The sequence below is a fragment of the Saimiri boliviensis genome, chromosome 1 (assembly GCF_048565385.1).
Source record: "Saimiri boliviensis isolate mSaiBol1 chromosome 1, mSaiBol1.pri, whole genome shotgun sequence".
Classification (NCBI taxonomy): Eukaryota; Metazoa; Chordata; class Mammalia; order Primates; family Cebidae; genus Saimiri; species Saimiri boliviensis.
Genome location: NC_133449.1, coordinates 230413493 through 230428090, shown reverse-complemented (window position 1 = coordinate 230428090; position 14598 = coordinate 230413493). Strand labels below are relative to the sequence as shown.

Here is a 14598-nt window from a genome sequence, read left to right as displayed (position 1 = left end):
TAACAGTTTTTAGCTATTAATGTTCTTTCATTTCAAGAAGCTCACATAAGACACAGGCACAGTGAGACTCTTGCAAAATGAAACAAGTACCAGGGAAGAGAAGTCTCTCAAGATTAACAACTGCTCATTGCAGATGGAACCAAAATGTGGAAGAAAAAAAAAAAAGAGCTCAGTTTCTGAGGGGGGAAAAAAAGTGTTTCACTCCAGCTCAGCATGATTTTTTAAAAATCAAAACTGGTTCAATTTCTTTTTCCTTCCCTTGCCATCCCAACCAAACCACCCTATCATTGAGGTTACAGGACTTACTTGGTCAATGTCATCATACAAGCTTCTCTTAAGGAAAAAAAAGTAGAGAGTAAGTTAGAGAGGATGGGAAGGTTGGGAACTGCCTACTGTTCATATGACAGAAGAAATGGAAACCACTGAACAATTCTAACCTATCAAGCAGGGTGAAAACACCACTAAGAGGAAAAGAGAGAGAGCTCGGAGGGATCAGGAAAAATCTTTTTTTTTTTTTTTTTTTTTTTTGAGACGGAGTTTTGCTCTTGTTACCCAGGCTGGAGTGCAATGGCGCAATCTCGGCTCACCGCAACCTCCGCCTCCTGGGTTCAGGCAATTCTCCTGCCTCAGCCTCCTGAGTAGCTGGGATTACAGGCACGCGCCACCATGCCCAGCTAATTTTTTGTATTTTTAGTAGACACGGGGTTTCACCATGTTGACCAGGATGGTCTCGATCTCTTGACCTCGTGATCCACCCGCCTTGGCCTCCCAAAGTGCTGGGATTACAGGTGTGCGCCACCGCGCCCCGCCCGGGAAAATCTTTTGACATGGCAGATAATTAAGACACTAAAACTAACAACCAAAGGCAGAAAGGCAAGCTGTAATTACCCAAATGCTTTCAAAGAGTGAATCCTGGAGAGGAGACAAACATGGGTGGTTCCTACTTTAACCAATGTGGATAGCCTGGTAGGGACTGGCCCTTCTGTCCCCAGCAGGGTTGGCTGCAACCAACCCTGACCCCCCCGCTCCCAGATAGTGGCCATTATACCTATGCATGCTAAGAGAAGGGGGAAATGCTGCCACATGCTCCATGCGTCTTCTGGGTCCATGGCAAGTCTCCTAAAAAATTAAGGCCACTTGAGGGCAGGGTCTACCCCTTCAAGCTCTTTTTATATTACACATAGTAGTGTGCTCAGAGTCACGTGTATATTTGCCAACCAGAAACCGTCAGGGGGAACTCAGCATTTGGCTTCCAGGGTTTAATGACAGCAACACACAAGACACTGTTTCTTACAAGTAGGAAGTTCCTCAGATTTACCCCAATCAGTACATGCTGGAGAGTGAAGAAGAGACCTCGACTGATGTTGTCATGTCATAAATCATGTTTCCAAGGGGCTGCTGAAAACACCCAGCCTTTTCTTAATAATTGTGAGTTGCATAACAAGCAAAAGGCTTAATTCTACAGTCCCATCAGGTTTACCTGTATGCGGAATTACTTTCCACTTATCTGTACAGAGAATCTGCTATATTAGGGACATGTCAGAGCAGAATTCAGTCAACGGGGCACACAGGCATCTATAAGACATTATCAGAACCTACACTGCAGTGATTTTATACCAAGTATGTGAAAATTTAATAAGATTACAAGGAAAACAAAATGAGGTTGTTAGGAAGAAAGATGTCTTTCTGTTTCTATTCGTTATAGTTACTTCTAATTGTTTTCTCTTCTATCCACCTTGTACCACTCAAGGAAGAGGCTACTGGAGGCTCTTTCACTGCTTTTCACCGAGGTAAAAACCGTTTCTGAGAAAGCCAGTCTTGCTCTTTTCAGCACGGAGTGTTTCTGATGCTCTCTGACCTTGACTAGAAAAACAAGCAGTAAAGAGGAGGAATGATAATAAATATGTGGTCAGCATGCCTTTGTCCTCTGATAAAGAAAGTGGCTGGAAGAGCAAAATGTCCAATGGAAGCAAATTTAAAATGTTGGATTATCATTGACTAAGCAGCCAGATGGCTCTGTGGACTCAGGGGCGCAGTCACACCTAGACACGATGCCTGTGGGACTGGTCGCGGTGCTGAACCCCAGGCAAGGGGCGCTTCAGGGGAGCAATCATTCACTGTTGTGGAAAGGGCAAAGCCAAGGACAGCCCCTGAGAGCTTGTGCTCCCGGAGTGCCCGCCCTGCTTTCTAGCTGGGTAGCCTTAGGGGCAAATCGCTTAACTTTCTAACACTTTACTTTTCTGTAAAATGAGACTAATACTACCACCTACCTTCATCTGGGTTTCTGTGAGGGTTAACTGCACTAATGCACATCAAGTGCTGGGCCACAAAATAGAGAGAAAGTAGGGTGGCCTTTATCGTTATTATCAGAAAATCTGTTCTGGATTACATTCCTCTCTAACACCCTAGTGTGTAAGTTAGGAATGAAAGGGATAACAACAATCAAATAAAATTAACCTGTATGCAGAGAAAATACGAAACAATTACAAAGTCACAGTGTCCCCTGGCATGTGTATTAATTTTACACCTGAAGGATGTCACAAGGCTGTTAATATGTAAAGATCTTCAGAGATCTTCTGCATGCAACACGTACTTCAGATACCATCAGAGAAATAGTAATAGCTTTCATATTAACAGCCATCATTTACTGAGATGGCCCCCTTCAGAAGCTTACAGAAAACATGTGATTCCTGGGCTGGCACTTCTCCTCTGGATATATTACAGAATTGACGCTTTCAGCCTCTTGCATCCATGCAACTGGATTTTAAAACATTTGTAGGTCTGTGCAGACACACCACACTGTTGCCTCCTGTGAAGTTCCTGGTCAGCCACTCCTCCTTATCCTGCACTTTGCAGGTGGTCCACACACAGCACTCTACATTGACCTGATGACATTCTGGCCTATTAGATCCGCTTCATTATTCTCGACTGTCAGCTTCTCCAGGATTCCGACATCATCTTACTCACAATCACTCATAGGCCCTCTGGCCTCTGGAAGGTGATAAATATGTTTTCGGTAGCTTCCTCCAAGTCACACCACTGGAAAGTGGCATGTGTGGATAGGAAGCTAGGCAAGACGGTTACCTCAAGTGGGCAGACATCTCCGAAAAGTCTATAGTTCCATTTATGACTCTACCAGCTGGCATGCTCTTGCCATGCTTCTCTTCCACTCTGTCACCCCCAATTAGCTATTCTTCCTCCACTCTCCTGCAACCATATCTGTGGTCTGCACCAGCAGAAAGCTGGGCCATGAAGGTGGGAAATGGCTGAGGATAATACAGTGAGCATAGAGCATTCCGTGTTGAGGTGTGGTGATGGAAGGGGTGTTTTGGGAACATGAGGGCGGTAGAAAGAAGGCCAATGAAAAATCTACTCTGAAAAATGTTAAGTTAGTGGACTTAAAAGAGCTTCCAGTTTCCCTCCTTAAGAGGGAGACATAATAGAAACATCTGAGAGATTCAATAATTCAGGCCAAGCCTGCCCTCCACATTTTATGTTCCCAGTTGGTTGGTGGTTCCCAAGCTCTATCAGACAGCACATCTTCATCATTTGGCTTCCAAGTTGATTTAGGCATATGAAAGTGTCTTTCTTTTCAAATGCTCCCACTCCGGCTCCCTTAGATACAAGCACAGTGAAAACGGCACATTTCTCTTCATAACCTGTCTTCAGGAAGGCAGACTCCTCGTTGGAGGGAGGCAGGTGATTCACCTCAGTGGAGCCTGAGCCCAGCATTTGGAGGACAGACCTGGTTTCCAGGACCGCATGCTGCTTCCCACCCCTTCCTGAGCCAATGAGAGGAAATGCATCTAATTTCCAAAGCCTTTTAAACATATTTGAGGAATCTTAAAGGAAGACTTTTTAAGAAGGTATCAAAAGGGTAGATAGACCAATAATTCGGACTCTCTTATCTAACTAGGAGATCCTGAGGTAACCTTGGATGAGGAAAAGGAACGATAAAGCAAATCCAAGAAATGAGGGGATGAGAACAAAATACTGTTCCCTCCTACTCTCTCAAATACCTAAAAAACACCTTGTCATGAAAAATGTCGAACATACAGAGAAGTAGACTCAGTAGCATAATAAACACCATGTACCCAACGATCATCAACTTGTGGCCAATCTTCTTACCTTTACCTCCCATCTCATCCTCCCCATATTATTTCCAAGAAAATCCCAACAATCATATTTTATCTGTAAATATTTTGGTATATATCCCTAAAAGACAAGAATCCTTAAAAAAATCCTCATAATCACAATACTATTATATTAGTAGAAATTTAATGTGCAAAGATGAGCAATGTCTTCTAGAAAATTAACAATAATTCCCTAATAGCTTCCCATTTCTAGCTAGTGTTCAAATGGTCTGATTCCACATGGTTTTTAAGCCACTTTTCTGATGAGGCCTCCATGACCTCCTGGGTGGCTGGGAGGATGCCGTTCTAGAGCACGTAGCTGGCACAGGGTAGCTCAGCATGCTTGCCGGGCACATCCTGTACTGGGTGGAGTGAGATTCATTTCATGTTGCACTTACACCTCCCTGCACACAGAAGCACTCCCATTAAAGCATTTCCCTGATTTCCGGAGCCACAGGCAGCTTCAGAAGTCCAAATACTTTTGACGGCCACAAGGGACCCATCTTACTCTCAGCCTTCAGCACAGGTCAGTGCTCCTGCCTCCACTGGTGCCGCCACCCTGTGTGCAGTGATGCTGGAGGGACCCAGGACGGCACCCTGGGCTCCCTCTGCTCAGGTCAATGATGTGCTGGCTGACTTTTCTGCTGGACACAGGGAGGGCGGAGCAGCACACAGCAAGACGTCAATATGTGTTAGCTGTGCCATATGCCCTACTTTTGATTTCTCAACTAGTCAGAGCTAAGATGTTAATGAAATCTATAGGCTTTCATCTCAGATAATGGATTTACAAAACAGATATGTATAAATGACAAACTGTGTTTCAGGCACTGTGCTGGGAGAGGTACAGATATAATTGGACAGATGTCCAGGTGCCTGATTGGAGAGGTTCAGGATCTAAAAAAGAATGTGCATATATAACCTTATCATGATGGGCTAGAGGTACATAGAACATGCTGAGCAGGCACTGAGTGAGGTGCAATCAGCATGCAATCCTGCCAGGAAAGGTGGTGGTCAGAGCAGCTGGGAAGGCCTTGGTGAGGAAGGTTACGTTTGAACTGGATCTCAAAGGACAAGCTTGATTTTACCAGGCAGAGAAAGGCAGGACAGGCCAGTCAGGGCAAAGGGGACAGCATGAGGAAAAGCACGGTGGCACAGTGGGAGAATGGGAGGGAGGATGTGGCATGGCTGAGCAGGGAGCTAGCGGAGGAGAGGGTCGGGGAATGAGGACAGACTGCTGAGTGGGGCCATGCCTATGCATGGCCTCTGTGGTGTGGACTGAGTCCGGCTTTCTTCTGGAGCAAGCACTGGAGGCTCGCCGAGGGGTTCTAAGCAGGTGAGTAATTCTCCTGGAGAGGATTTCAGGCCCATCCCCATAGTGGGGGCCACATGTCTGGTGACAGAGCTTTCTGCACACATCACAGTATCTTTCTCCTATGTCTACACCAAGGGCCAGCCCCATGGAGAGCTAAAAAGAGTGAGGAATAACAAGGAGACAGATGATCCTGGAGCATGTTCAGGGAGGAGGGCAGGAGCCAGGTCTGGCTTAGCTCCTCAAGTCACCAGCACTTCTTGCCTTCAGCTGAAGCTGGGAGACCCATCCTGCGGTCAGGCTGAGGCTTGCCAGAGCCCGTGGCTAGGCCTAACACTAGGCTGGGGCAACTCTGCAGCTGTCTGCTCACACTCACTGCCAATCACTCTTCACTCCGCTTTGTTGCTCTGAAAATCACGTCCTGGCAACCTGCCCCATAGGACCTGGAGCCAGCCTTGCTCTCTCCACTGCAGGCATGTGGGCCTGGCCCTGAATCCCAGCCTGCTGACACGCTTCTCAAGCTACAAGCCACTGCTTGGCCCTCTGATTCTGGCTGACCATGGGCCACAGAGAGGAATAGGTGGCAGCTGATGCTGGCAGTTGTAGACTGCACCCATCTCTGGGCCCTTCCCATTAAGTCTGGTCTGGTGGCCAGTGTTGGTGGACACCCCACTAGACCCCCTGATCTAGTACCAGGTTCCAGAAGAAAAGGCACAGCTCTGAAGCTCATCTGAAGCAAACTCTGTTCTAATCTCCATTCACTTCTCAAACTCCCTGTCCCCCTGCAGGCTTCACTGCCCTCCTAGTACCTCCCTAAAAAGGAAAAAGCTAAGTGATCTTTTCTTCAACTGTCATTTTTCTTTTGGGGACAGAACCTGCTATTCAGGGCATCAGGAAAGCAGGGGAAATAAGGATGGGAGTGATTAAGTGTATGTGCAAAACCAGCTCTCTGATCCCATGAATTTCTTGTACTCTTGGTATAAGTGCTCCAGAGAGAACCGAGTTGTGAAATGACTCGGTAAAAACAACACAGTGAAAACGCTTCTTGCTTTGAACTCAAAATGAATTTGGTGCCTGTGAATTATTTGTTTCTCATTTGCTTTAGAAAGAGATTGTCTAGAGAATTTGGAAACCTACATCCCATTTCAGAAAGCAGACCAGATTTCTGCGGACAGTTAGTTTGGCAGGGGGTAGAGTTTGTCTATTTTTACCATGAGAGCTCATTTTCTGGGGGACACATCACACAGTTCTAATTCTAGATGCCAACAAAGTTGCGCTTCTAACCACGAACTTGAATTAGCATTGAATGGCTTTTCAGTTTTTATTTAGGATGCACTTTAAGAAAATACAAGGCCTTCCAGCTGCTAACAGTAAGCGCCCACAAGGGACTATGTGAATTAAACATCTTTAACTAGGATCTATAGTCAGCCTTCCTGTGCTTTGGGAGTTTCAGGAACTTTCAACCACAGAGTCCTGTGTTCAGTTGTGTCAGAAAATGACTGGGGTTGGATTTCTCCCAAGCTCTCAAAGGCTTTGAATCTTTGACATAGTGCTATTAACATAGTTAACCTCTTTTCTACACAGAAGGCTTACTCAATACAACAGATTAGCAACACAAGAAAAGTTAGGTAAAGTTTCTATAGAAAATTCAGATCCTAAAGTGTTAGATTAAATTTAAAAACATAAAAAAAATGCCCAGAGCTGTGAGTATGATGAGCTGAAGGCTCCCCCTGCTTTTGGTGGCGGCAGGAGCGCAGGGCAGAATCACACATTTGACGCTCACAACACGCTACCGTCCTATTGTCATGCTAGGTTTCATCTTTCCAACTGGACTGCACAGTTGCTGAGGTTAGCCTCCATATACTATCCCCATCTCGCCCCCATTTCCTAGTACAGTGAAACAATGGGTGCTCTGGAATATTTGTTGATTAAATAATTGAGTTCACACTGGATATGCTAGAAACTTTTTTGCGGGGCGCCCTTCTTTCAGTTAGTGGGATTCTGTTCTGGGTGGAGAATCTGCTTCCCTCATTCTCTTCCTAAAAACCTAAATTCCATCAAGAGGACACAATCAAACCAGCAAGAGAAACTAGTAGGACAACTGAAATTCATCACAGGAGGCCACAAAAGAGTTAATTCAGCTCTGATATGAGGATTATGAGACAAGGGTATAAGGATTACACACAATGGATTTATAACAGAATACATTTTTTTTAAAGGACAAAAGTAGTGATTAGGGACGTTTGTTTCAGATGAAGAAATAACCACGTTAACCTTTTAAACATTTGCATCTGTGCATTGCAGAGGCTCAACATAAAGCAGATTGCCTACATCCACTGAAGACATTCTGGCATGAGAAAGTTCTCTTGCCTAAAGCAAAACAGATGTGAGAGAGGAAAAAGCAAACTCTCCGATGGGTGTATCAACATTCAGAATTACATAGTTATCTCAGGAACTATATATTGTATCAAGCAATGACTATGGAATCCTCACCATATTTTGTCCCTAAAAACTCAGTACAAAAAGCAGAAACTTAATATTGGAAAAAGACTAATTACAAATGCGGATGAAAAAGTTAACAGTATATTCACATTTCATACATACCTTTTTTTTTTTTTTTTTTTTTTTTTTTTTTTTTTGGCGAACTGAACTAATTCTGCACCGGTGATTAAATATTCAGAATTTTTGGCCAAGTGCTGCCTAAAAGAGATCCACATGACTGTTCAAGCAATTAGAAAAAGTGCCACATCCTTGCATATGCTTCCAAGCAGTAAAGAGCACATGAGGGACATTTGCATATGTGTTCACATATGGGATTCGCAGGCAAATCAACTTGGAAGTGGGAAAGAACACAAAGGCCGCCCCACTTGAGGTGCAGGTCAGTATTTACAGAGCAGTGGGCAGGTGCTTGGCTGTCTGCTAGGTCCTGGGAAAGGCACAGGAGAAACACAGGCAAGAGCACGGACACTGAACAGGAAGGAAAACAATACCCTGGAGGGCAGAGCCGCCTGGCCCAAAAGAAGAATCTTTACAGTGCGGAGGGGAGAACAGAGCATGGACGAACTCTCAACAAGTAATTATCCGAAACCAGGCTGGGAAAGTCGTTCAAGGAAATTTCAAATCTGAATGATAGGTAAAATGTGTATATGTAGCAGATGAGAAGTGGCTACACAACAGTCGAGATTAATTTGGTAAAGATAAGGGCTAATAAGATTTAAATGATCCCAAATATTTGTATTATCACATTACAGAAATGAAGTCATATGAACGTTCTGTTCACATACACACACATACATGCACACACAATCAAAATTTAGAACTAAATGCAGCTTGGAGGGCTTAAAATTGTACTGGTACACATGAGTTTAATAATAATTGATAGGCTGGTGTGGTGGCTCATGGCTGTAATCCCAGCACTTTGGGAGGCTGAGGCAGGTGGATTGCCTGAGCCGAGTAGTTCAAGACCAACCCGGGTAACACAGCGAAACCCTGTCTTTACAAAAAATACAAAAATTAGCCAGGCATGGCGGCATCTGCCTATAGTCCCAGTTATTCGGGAGGCTGACATGGGAGGACTGCTGGAGCCCAGGTGGTTGAGGCTAGAGTGAGCCATGAGCACACTACTACACTCCAGCCTGGGCAACAGAGTGAAACCCTGTCTCAAAAAAAAATTATAATAATAATTGTGTACACAGATGGAATAAGGAAATATATTGCTTTCTTTCCTTTTTTTTTTTGAGACAGTCTTGCTCTGTCGCCCAGGATGGAGGGCAGTGGCGTGATCTCAGCTCACTGCAACCTCTGCCTCCTGGATTCAAGTGATTCTCCTGCCTCAGCCTCCTGAGTAGCTGTTATTACAGGCATGCACCACCGCACCAGCTAATTTTTGTATTTTTAGGTGATCCACCCACCTCGGCCTCCCAAAGTGCTGGGATTACAGGCATGATCCATCTCGCCCAGCCAATATATTTTCACTAACAGTTTTTCTACTTACGCAGTTATACAAATTAAACATTAGATATAATCTCTACCTCAAGTCATACAACATTTATTTATCACTTAAAAAATAAAGCAAGGCAAGACACAGTGATTCACACCTGTAATCTCAACACTTTGCCAAGGCCGAGGTGGGAGGATTACTTCAGTCCAGGAGTTCAAGACCAGCCTAGGGAGCAAAGCGAGACCCCCATCGCTTAAAAAAAAAAAAAATTAGTTGGGTGTTGTGGCACATGCCTGTGGTCCTAGCTATTCAGGAGGCTGTGGTGGGAGGATCACTTGAGCTGGGGAGTTCAAGGCTGCAGTGAGCCGAGATGGCGCCTTTGCGCTCATCCTGGAGGACAGAGAGAGACCCTGTCTCAAAAAGAAAACCAAAAAAAAGCAGTGATTTGTACTGCAGATAATGGAGTCATGCAGTACTATAAAATTCTCCTCTCATTTTGTATTTATTATGCGTATTGGCAAAAGAGAGGTTCATCTTCATTTTCTTCTGATTTTCTAAATATAAAATATTTGCTGAAATTGTTTTCTAATACACAAAATTGTTTGGGTGAAAGAAAAATAATTATAAAACACAAGTACCAAACACTCTTCAATAAAAACACTCAGATAATGATCCATTTGAAAAGAATGAGGTCCAAATATAGATTTTATGAGTAAACAAAGGTTCCGTATTACAAAATTAATAGACCATTTTCACATTTAATTTCATGACCACTTCCTCTATTTAACTCTTCTGTGGCATAGCCTGAGATGTCTGTAAGCCCTGCCACTTGTGAAGGAAAATATACAAAACCAAAAGATATGTTGTTAATCAAAGACTCTGACATCTGAATTTAATAATCAGATGCCATTTGGAGTCTATGTAGTTTTTCAATAGTGTAACACACAAATCAATCAGCACATACATTTCAACAGTGATTAATCACTTTTCACATGCACATCTGTGATCCCTTATGAAATATTCTTAAAAGTAACCTCGGAAGAAAGGAGGCTGAACCTGTGGGTCCAAAAGGATCATCATGAAGCCATGAGGAGATGTGGAGTCAGCCTTTCCCTAAGTCTCTCACCACATAAAGCTACTGTGCCTTTATTTACATATTTTTCCCATCTGAAATGGTCTCTTCTCTCTTTTAAAGGCCCACGCTTTTTTTGAAGTCTTCTGGGAATTCCACGTAGGAACATTCTTCCTCTTCCCATCTAATATCTCACCTGTTCATTATTTTAACTGCTATTCACTTGCTTCTGTAGCACCCACTGTTGGGTGTTGTTAGTTATCTTCATGTGTGTCTACATCCTGTTCCCTAACTCAGTTATAGGCTCTTCCAGGACAAGGAACTGTGGATTATATGCTTTCCATGTCTACAGCAACCTTCCTCAAAGTGTGATCCTTGAATTATCAGAAATTGCCTCAATGTTTGATCAAAATATAGCCCAGAAATCCTGAAGCTGTATGAAGGGAGGGCCTAGGAAGCTGCACTGTCAGCATGCTGCCCAGGTGACTTTAATGCACACCAAGGATTGAGGACCCCTGCACACGAGGACTAAGAGAGTGCTATCAACAGAATCAGGACCTTATATTTGTTGAACATAAGGCTACACAAAGTAAAAAAACCCAAACTAAAGCAACAAAACCAACCAAACAAACAAAAAAACAATGTGTAAAGTTAAAGGAGTTGGGATGATTTAGTCTTAACGCTTATAAGTTTATTCACAACCCAATTATCTTTTCATGAAGTTGACTGTATACTAAAGTGTTATTTTAAAGGGAATGCTTATTTTCCAGTCGCATGGTTGCTGAATAAGGCAAACAATTTCCCCTAAACTCCTGATTGGAAGATCATAATGGTCATCTCCTTTTCTCTTCTCCACCCTTCCCTATTGACCTTCCCCAAGAATCCTTCCCTTGGCTTTCTTTTTTGTCTCTATTGCATTTTCCCTGCTTTTTGTCTATGAGACTGACCGGTTTTCATTCATCTCACTGTGGCTTGCAGCTTCAAGAATAGAAGAGAGCAAGCCACAGAGACAAATTAGAACAAATATCCCTCTCTGTGCCAGAAAATGTGACTTGGCAAATGGAGGACAGGCTGTGCCCCTGTGCGTGCAGTTAGCAACCTGTGAAACTGTATGTGATAGCCTGCCAAAAAAGGTGGAGGAAAGCATCTGGGCCTACATTTTTCTGAAGATGGCTTTTTAAAATTTCCGTTTTTAGCTGACTTCACTCTTTTCTCCATATGCTACTGAGTAACAAGAAAAGTTCCAAACATCATTCACTGGGATGCTTGGAGGTAAGCTGCATCTGCCATATTGCTGTAAGACAAGTATAAAGGACTGGCATTTTCTTTCCACAAGGAATGAATAAAGGGAAAGGAATTTACTTTTGGGAAAAGGTAACACAAAGAACCTTGGTCTATAAAGGACACAAAGGAATTCTCATCCCTAGAAATATTTTGAAATAATATAAGAAATGACCCATCTGTGGTGGTTTATGGTTGACCTAATTAAGACAGCCTCCTGGGGCCCCTCTTTCTCAGAGAAGGCACTTTTCCTTGATGCCAGGTTCCTAGTTCCTGCCTCTTCTGCCACTTCTGTGGAGCCACCTGAGGCCTTGAGGGGCCCTTTCAGAACCTTGGGTCTGAAGTCACTTCTTACATCCTGGGTTATCATCTTCAGTAGATAGTTGGTGGTAGCTACAACAACAGCGAGCACTCAAGCCAGTCTGTAAAACATACAAAATTACTTTCCTGAAAATAAACAGATTTCTTAGAGTACAGTTGTATCAGCACTGCCATTTCTAGTCTAGGAGATTTCTTACAGTCTCAATAGACTGTGAATTTCTAAAGGGCAAGGACTGTCTCCATTATTCTAATGCCTAAAAGGGCCTAGCAAAGAAGATTCTCAGAAAAGATGCTTACTGATTAAAGGGGCTTGATTAGCTCAGTCAGCAAATTCTGCCTCCAAAAGTCCTCTGTTTGGCTCCTGGAGAGTATTTTCTTTGGTGTGTCACTCCCCAGTCCCATCCTCAGTCACAGATTTCTGGTCCCTGAACCCTGGATTTCCAGGTGTCATTCCAAGGTCAGGTGGAACCAAGGCCTTCATGATCTTCATCCCCTGGTGTTACTCCTGTGATTATGTTATGTTTGGTTGCAGAAAGAATTTTGGCCAGGTGCAGTGACTCATGCCTGTAATCCCAGCACTTCGGGAAGCTGAGGAGGGAGGATCACAGGTCAGGAGTTCGAGACCAGCCTGGCCAACATGGTGAAACCCCATCTCTATTAAAGACACAAAAAAATAGCTGGTGTGGTGGCACATGCTTGTAATCCCAGCTACTCGGGAGGCTGAGACAGGAGAACCACTTGAACCCAGAAGGCAGAGATTGCAGTGAGCTGAGATGGTGCCATTGCACTCCAGCCTGGGTGACAGGGCAAGACTCTGTTTCAAAAAAAAAAAGGAAGAATTCTACAGCTGCTATTAAGGTTACTAATCAGAGATGATCTGCATGGGCCTAACCTAATCACACGAGCCTTTTAAAAGCAGGGAGTTTTCTCTGGTTTGTAGAAGATAAGTTGAGAGATACTAAACGTGAGATAGATTCAACAAGAGGAAGCTTCTCCATTGCTGACTTTACCATGAAGGGGTAGTAAGACAAAAAATTGAGAAGCTGAGGTAGTTTTTGCAGAGACAACAGGGACTTCAGTCCTACAACCACAGCAAGTGAATTCTGCCAACAACCAGAACCAGCTTAGAAGTTTCTTCTGCAAATCCTTCAGTTAAGGGCCCAGCCTGACTGATGCCTTGAATTCGGCCCTCTGGGACCCTACGCAGAGAATCCAGTTGAGCCTGCCCAGCCTACAGAACTGTGAGGTAGTAAACAGATGTCATTTTAAGCTGCTAAATTTGTGGTAATTTGCCATACAGTGATTGGAAATAAGCGCAACAGCCCTCTGGGCCCTTCTATAGCAGTACCCTCCTTGTCTTCAATTCAATCAGCTTTCTACTAGGAGAGATAAAGAACGGTCGTTAGTAGGTACAAAATACAACAGTTATGGTGACCACTGCTGTCCTTGTTCACTGACCCATTACCCAACTGCTTCACCCTCCCTGGTTTGTGCTTCCCTCCCCAAACCCACCCATCCTTCACATCTTCCTCTCTGTCCTTGGTCTAGGTGGGCTTTGTCGCTTTATGGTAAAAGCCTCTATCCTCTATCTATATCCTTTATGCTCCCAGGACCCCAACTGGCTTCAACCTAAGCAAGTAGAAATATAAATAAAGACAAATGTTACGTGTAGATCCTGCAGAACGTCTATGGTTGGGTCTGGGGCAATAAATGGCTGTCTTTAAGAGTCAGATTTTTTTTTGTTTTTTGAGACAGAGTCTTGCTCTGTTGCCAGACTGGAGTACAGTGGCATGATCTCGGCTCACTGCAACCTCTACCTCCCGGGTTAAGCGATTCTCCAGCCTCAGTCTCCTGAGTAGCTGGGACTACAGGTGCGCTATAGTCTCAGCTACTACAGGCACACTATAGTCCCACCACGCCCAGCTTTTTTTTTTATTTTAGTAGAGAGAAGGGTTTCACCATGTTGGCCAGGATGTTCTTGATCTCCTAACTTCGTGATCCACCTGCCTCGGCCTCCCAAAGTGCTGGGATTACAGGTGTGAGCCACCACACCTGGCCCAAGAATCAGATCTTATTTGAACAGAAATAAGTGAAATTAAGATCTCTGACAGGCTGGGTGCAGTGGCTCACACCTATACTCCCAGCACTTTGGGAGGCCAAGGCAGGTGATTTGCCCAAGGTCAGGATTTCAAGACCAGCCTGGCCAATATGGTGAAACCCTGTCTCTACTAAAAATACAAAAGTTAGCTGGGTGTGGTGGCTGTAGGCCCAGCTACTCAGGAGGCTGAGACAGGAGAATTGCTTGAACACAAGAGATGGAGCTGTGATCCCACCACTGTACTCCAGCCTGGGCAACAGAGTGAGAGTGAGACTCTGTCACAGAAAAGAAAAAGATCTTTGATATACAACTAAAAGCCAGGCGCAGTGGCTCACGCCTGTAATCTCAACACTTTGGGAGGCCAAGGCAGGTGGATCACTTGAGGTCAGGAGTTCAAGACCAGCCTGGCCAACATGGTGAATCCTCATCTCTACTGAACATATA

The 14598-nt window shown here is 44.1% G+C and overlaps 1 protein-coding gene across 4 annotated transcripts in view; it reads right to left on the bottom strand.

The window, feature by feature from the left end:
* Positions 1-14598, bottom strand: part of ARSB (arylsulfatase B) — a 288497-nt gene that overhangs the window by 107111 nt on the left and 166788 nt on the right. Inside the window, exon 7 of one of the 4 annotated variants that reach the window (XM_074384380.1) lies at positions 621-1863. The exons of the other annotated variants lie outside the window; for them this stretch is intronic. Coding sequence (XP_074240481.1) covers positions 1712-1863 — 152 coding nt within the window. The 3' untranslated portion in view covers positions 621-1711. Of the gene's footprint in view, positions 1-620; positions 1864-14598 lie in introns of those variants that run through there. 4 annotated transcript variants of the gene reach the window in all.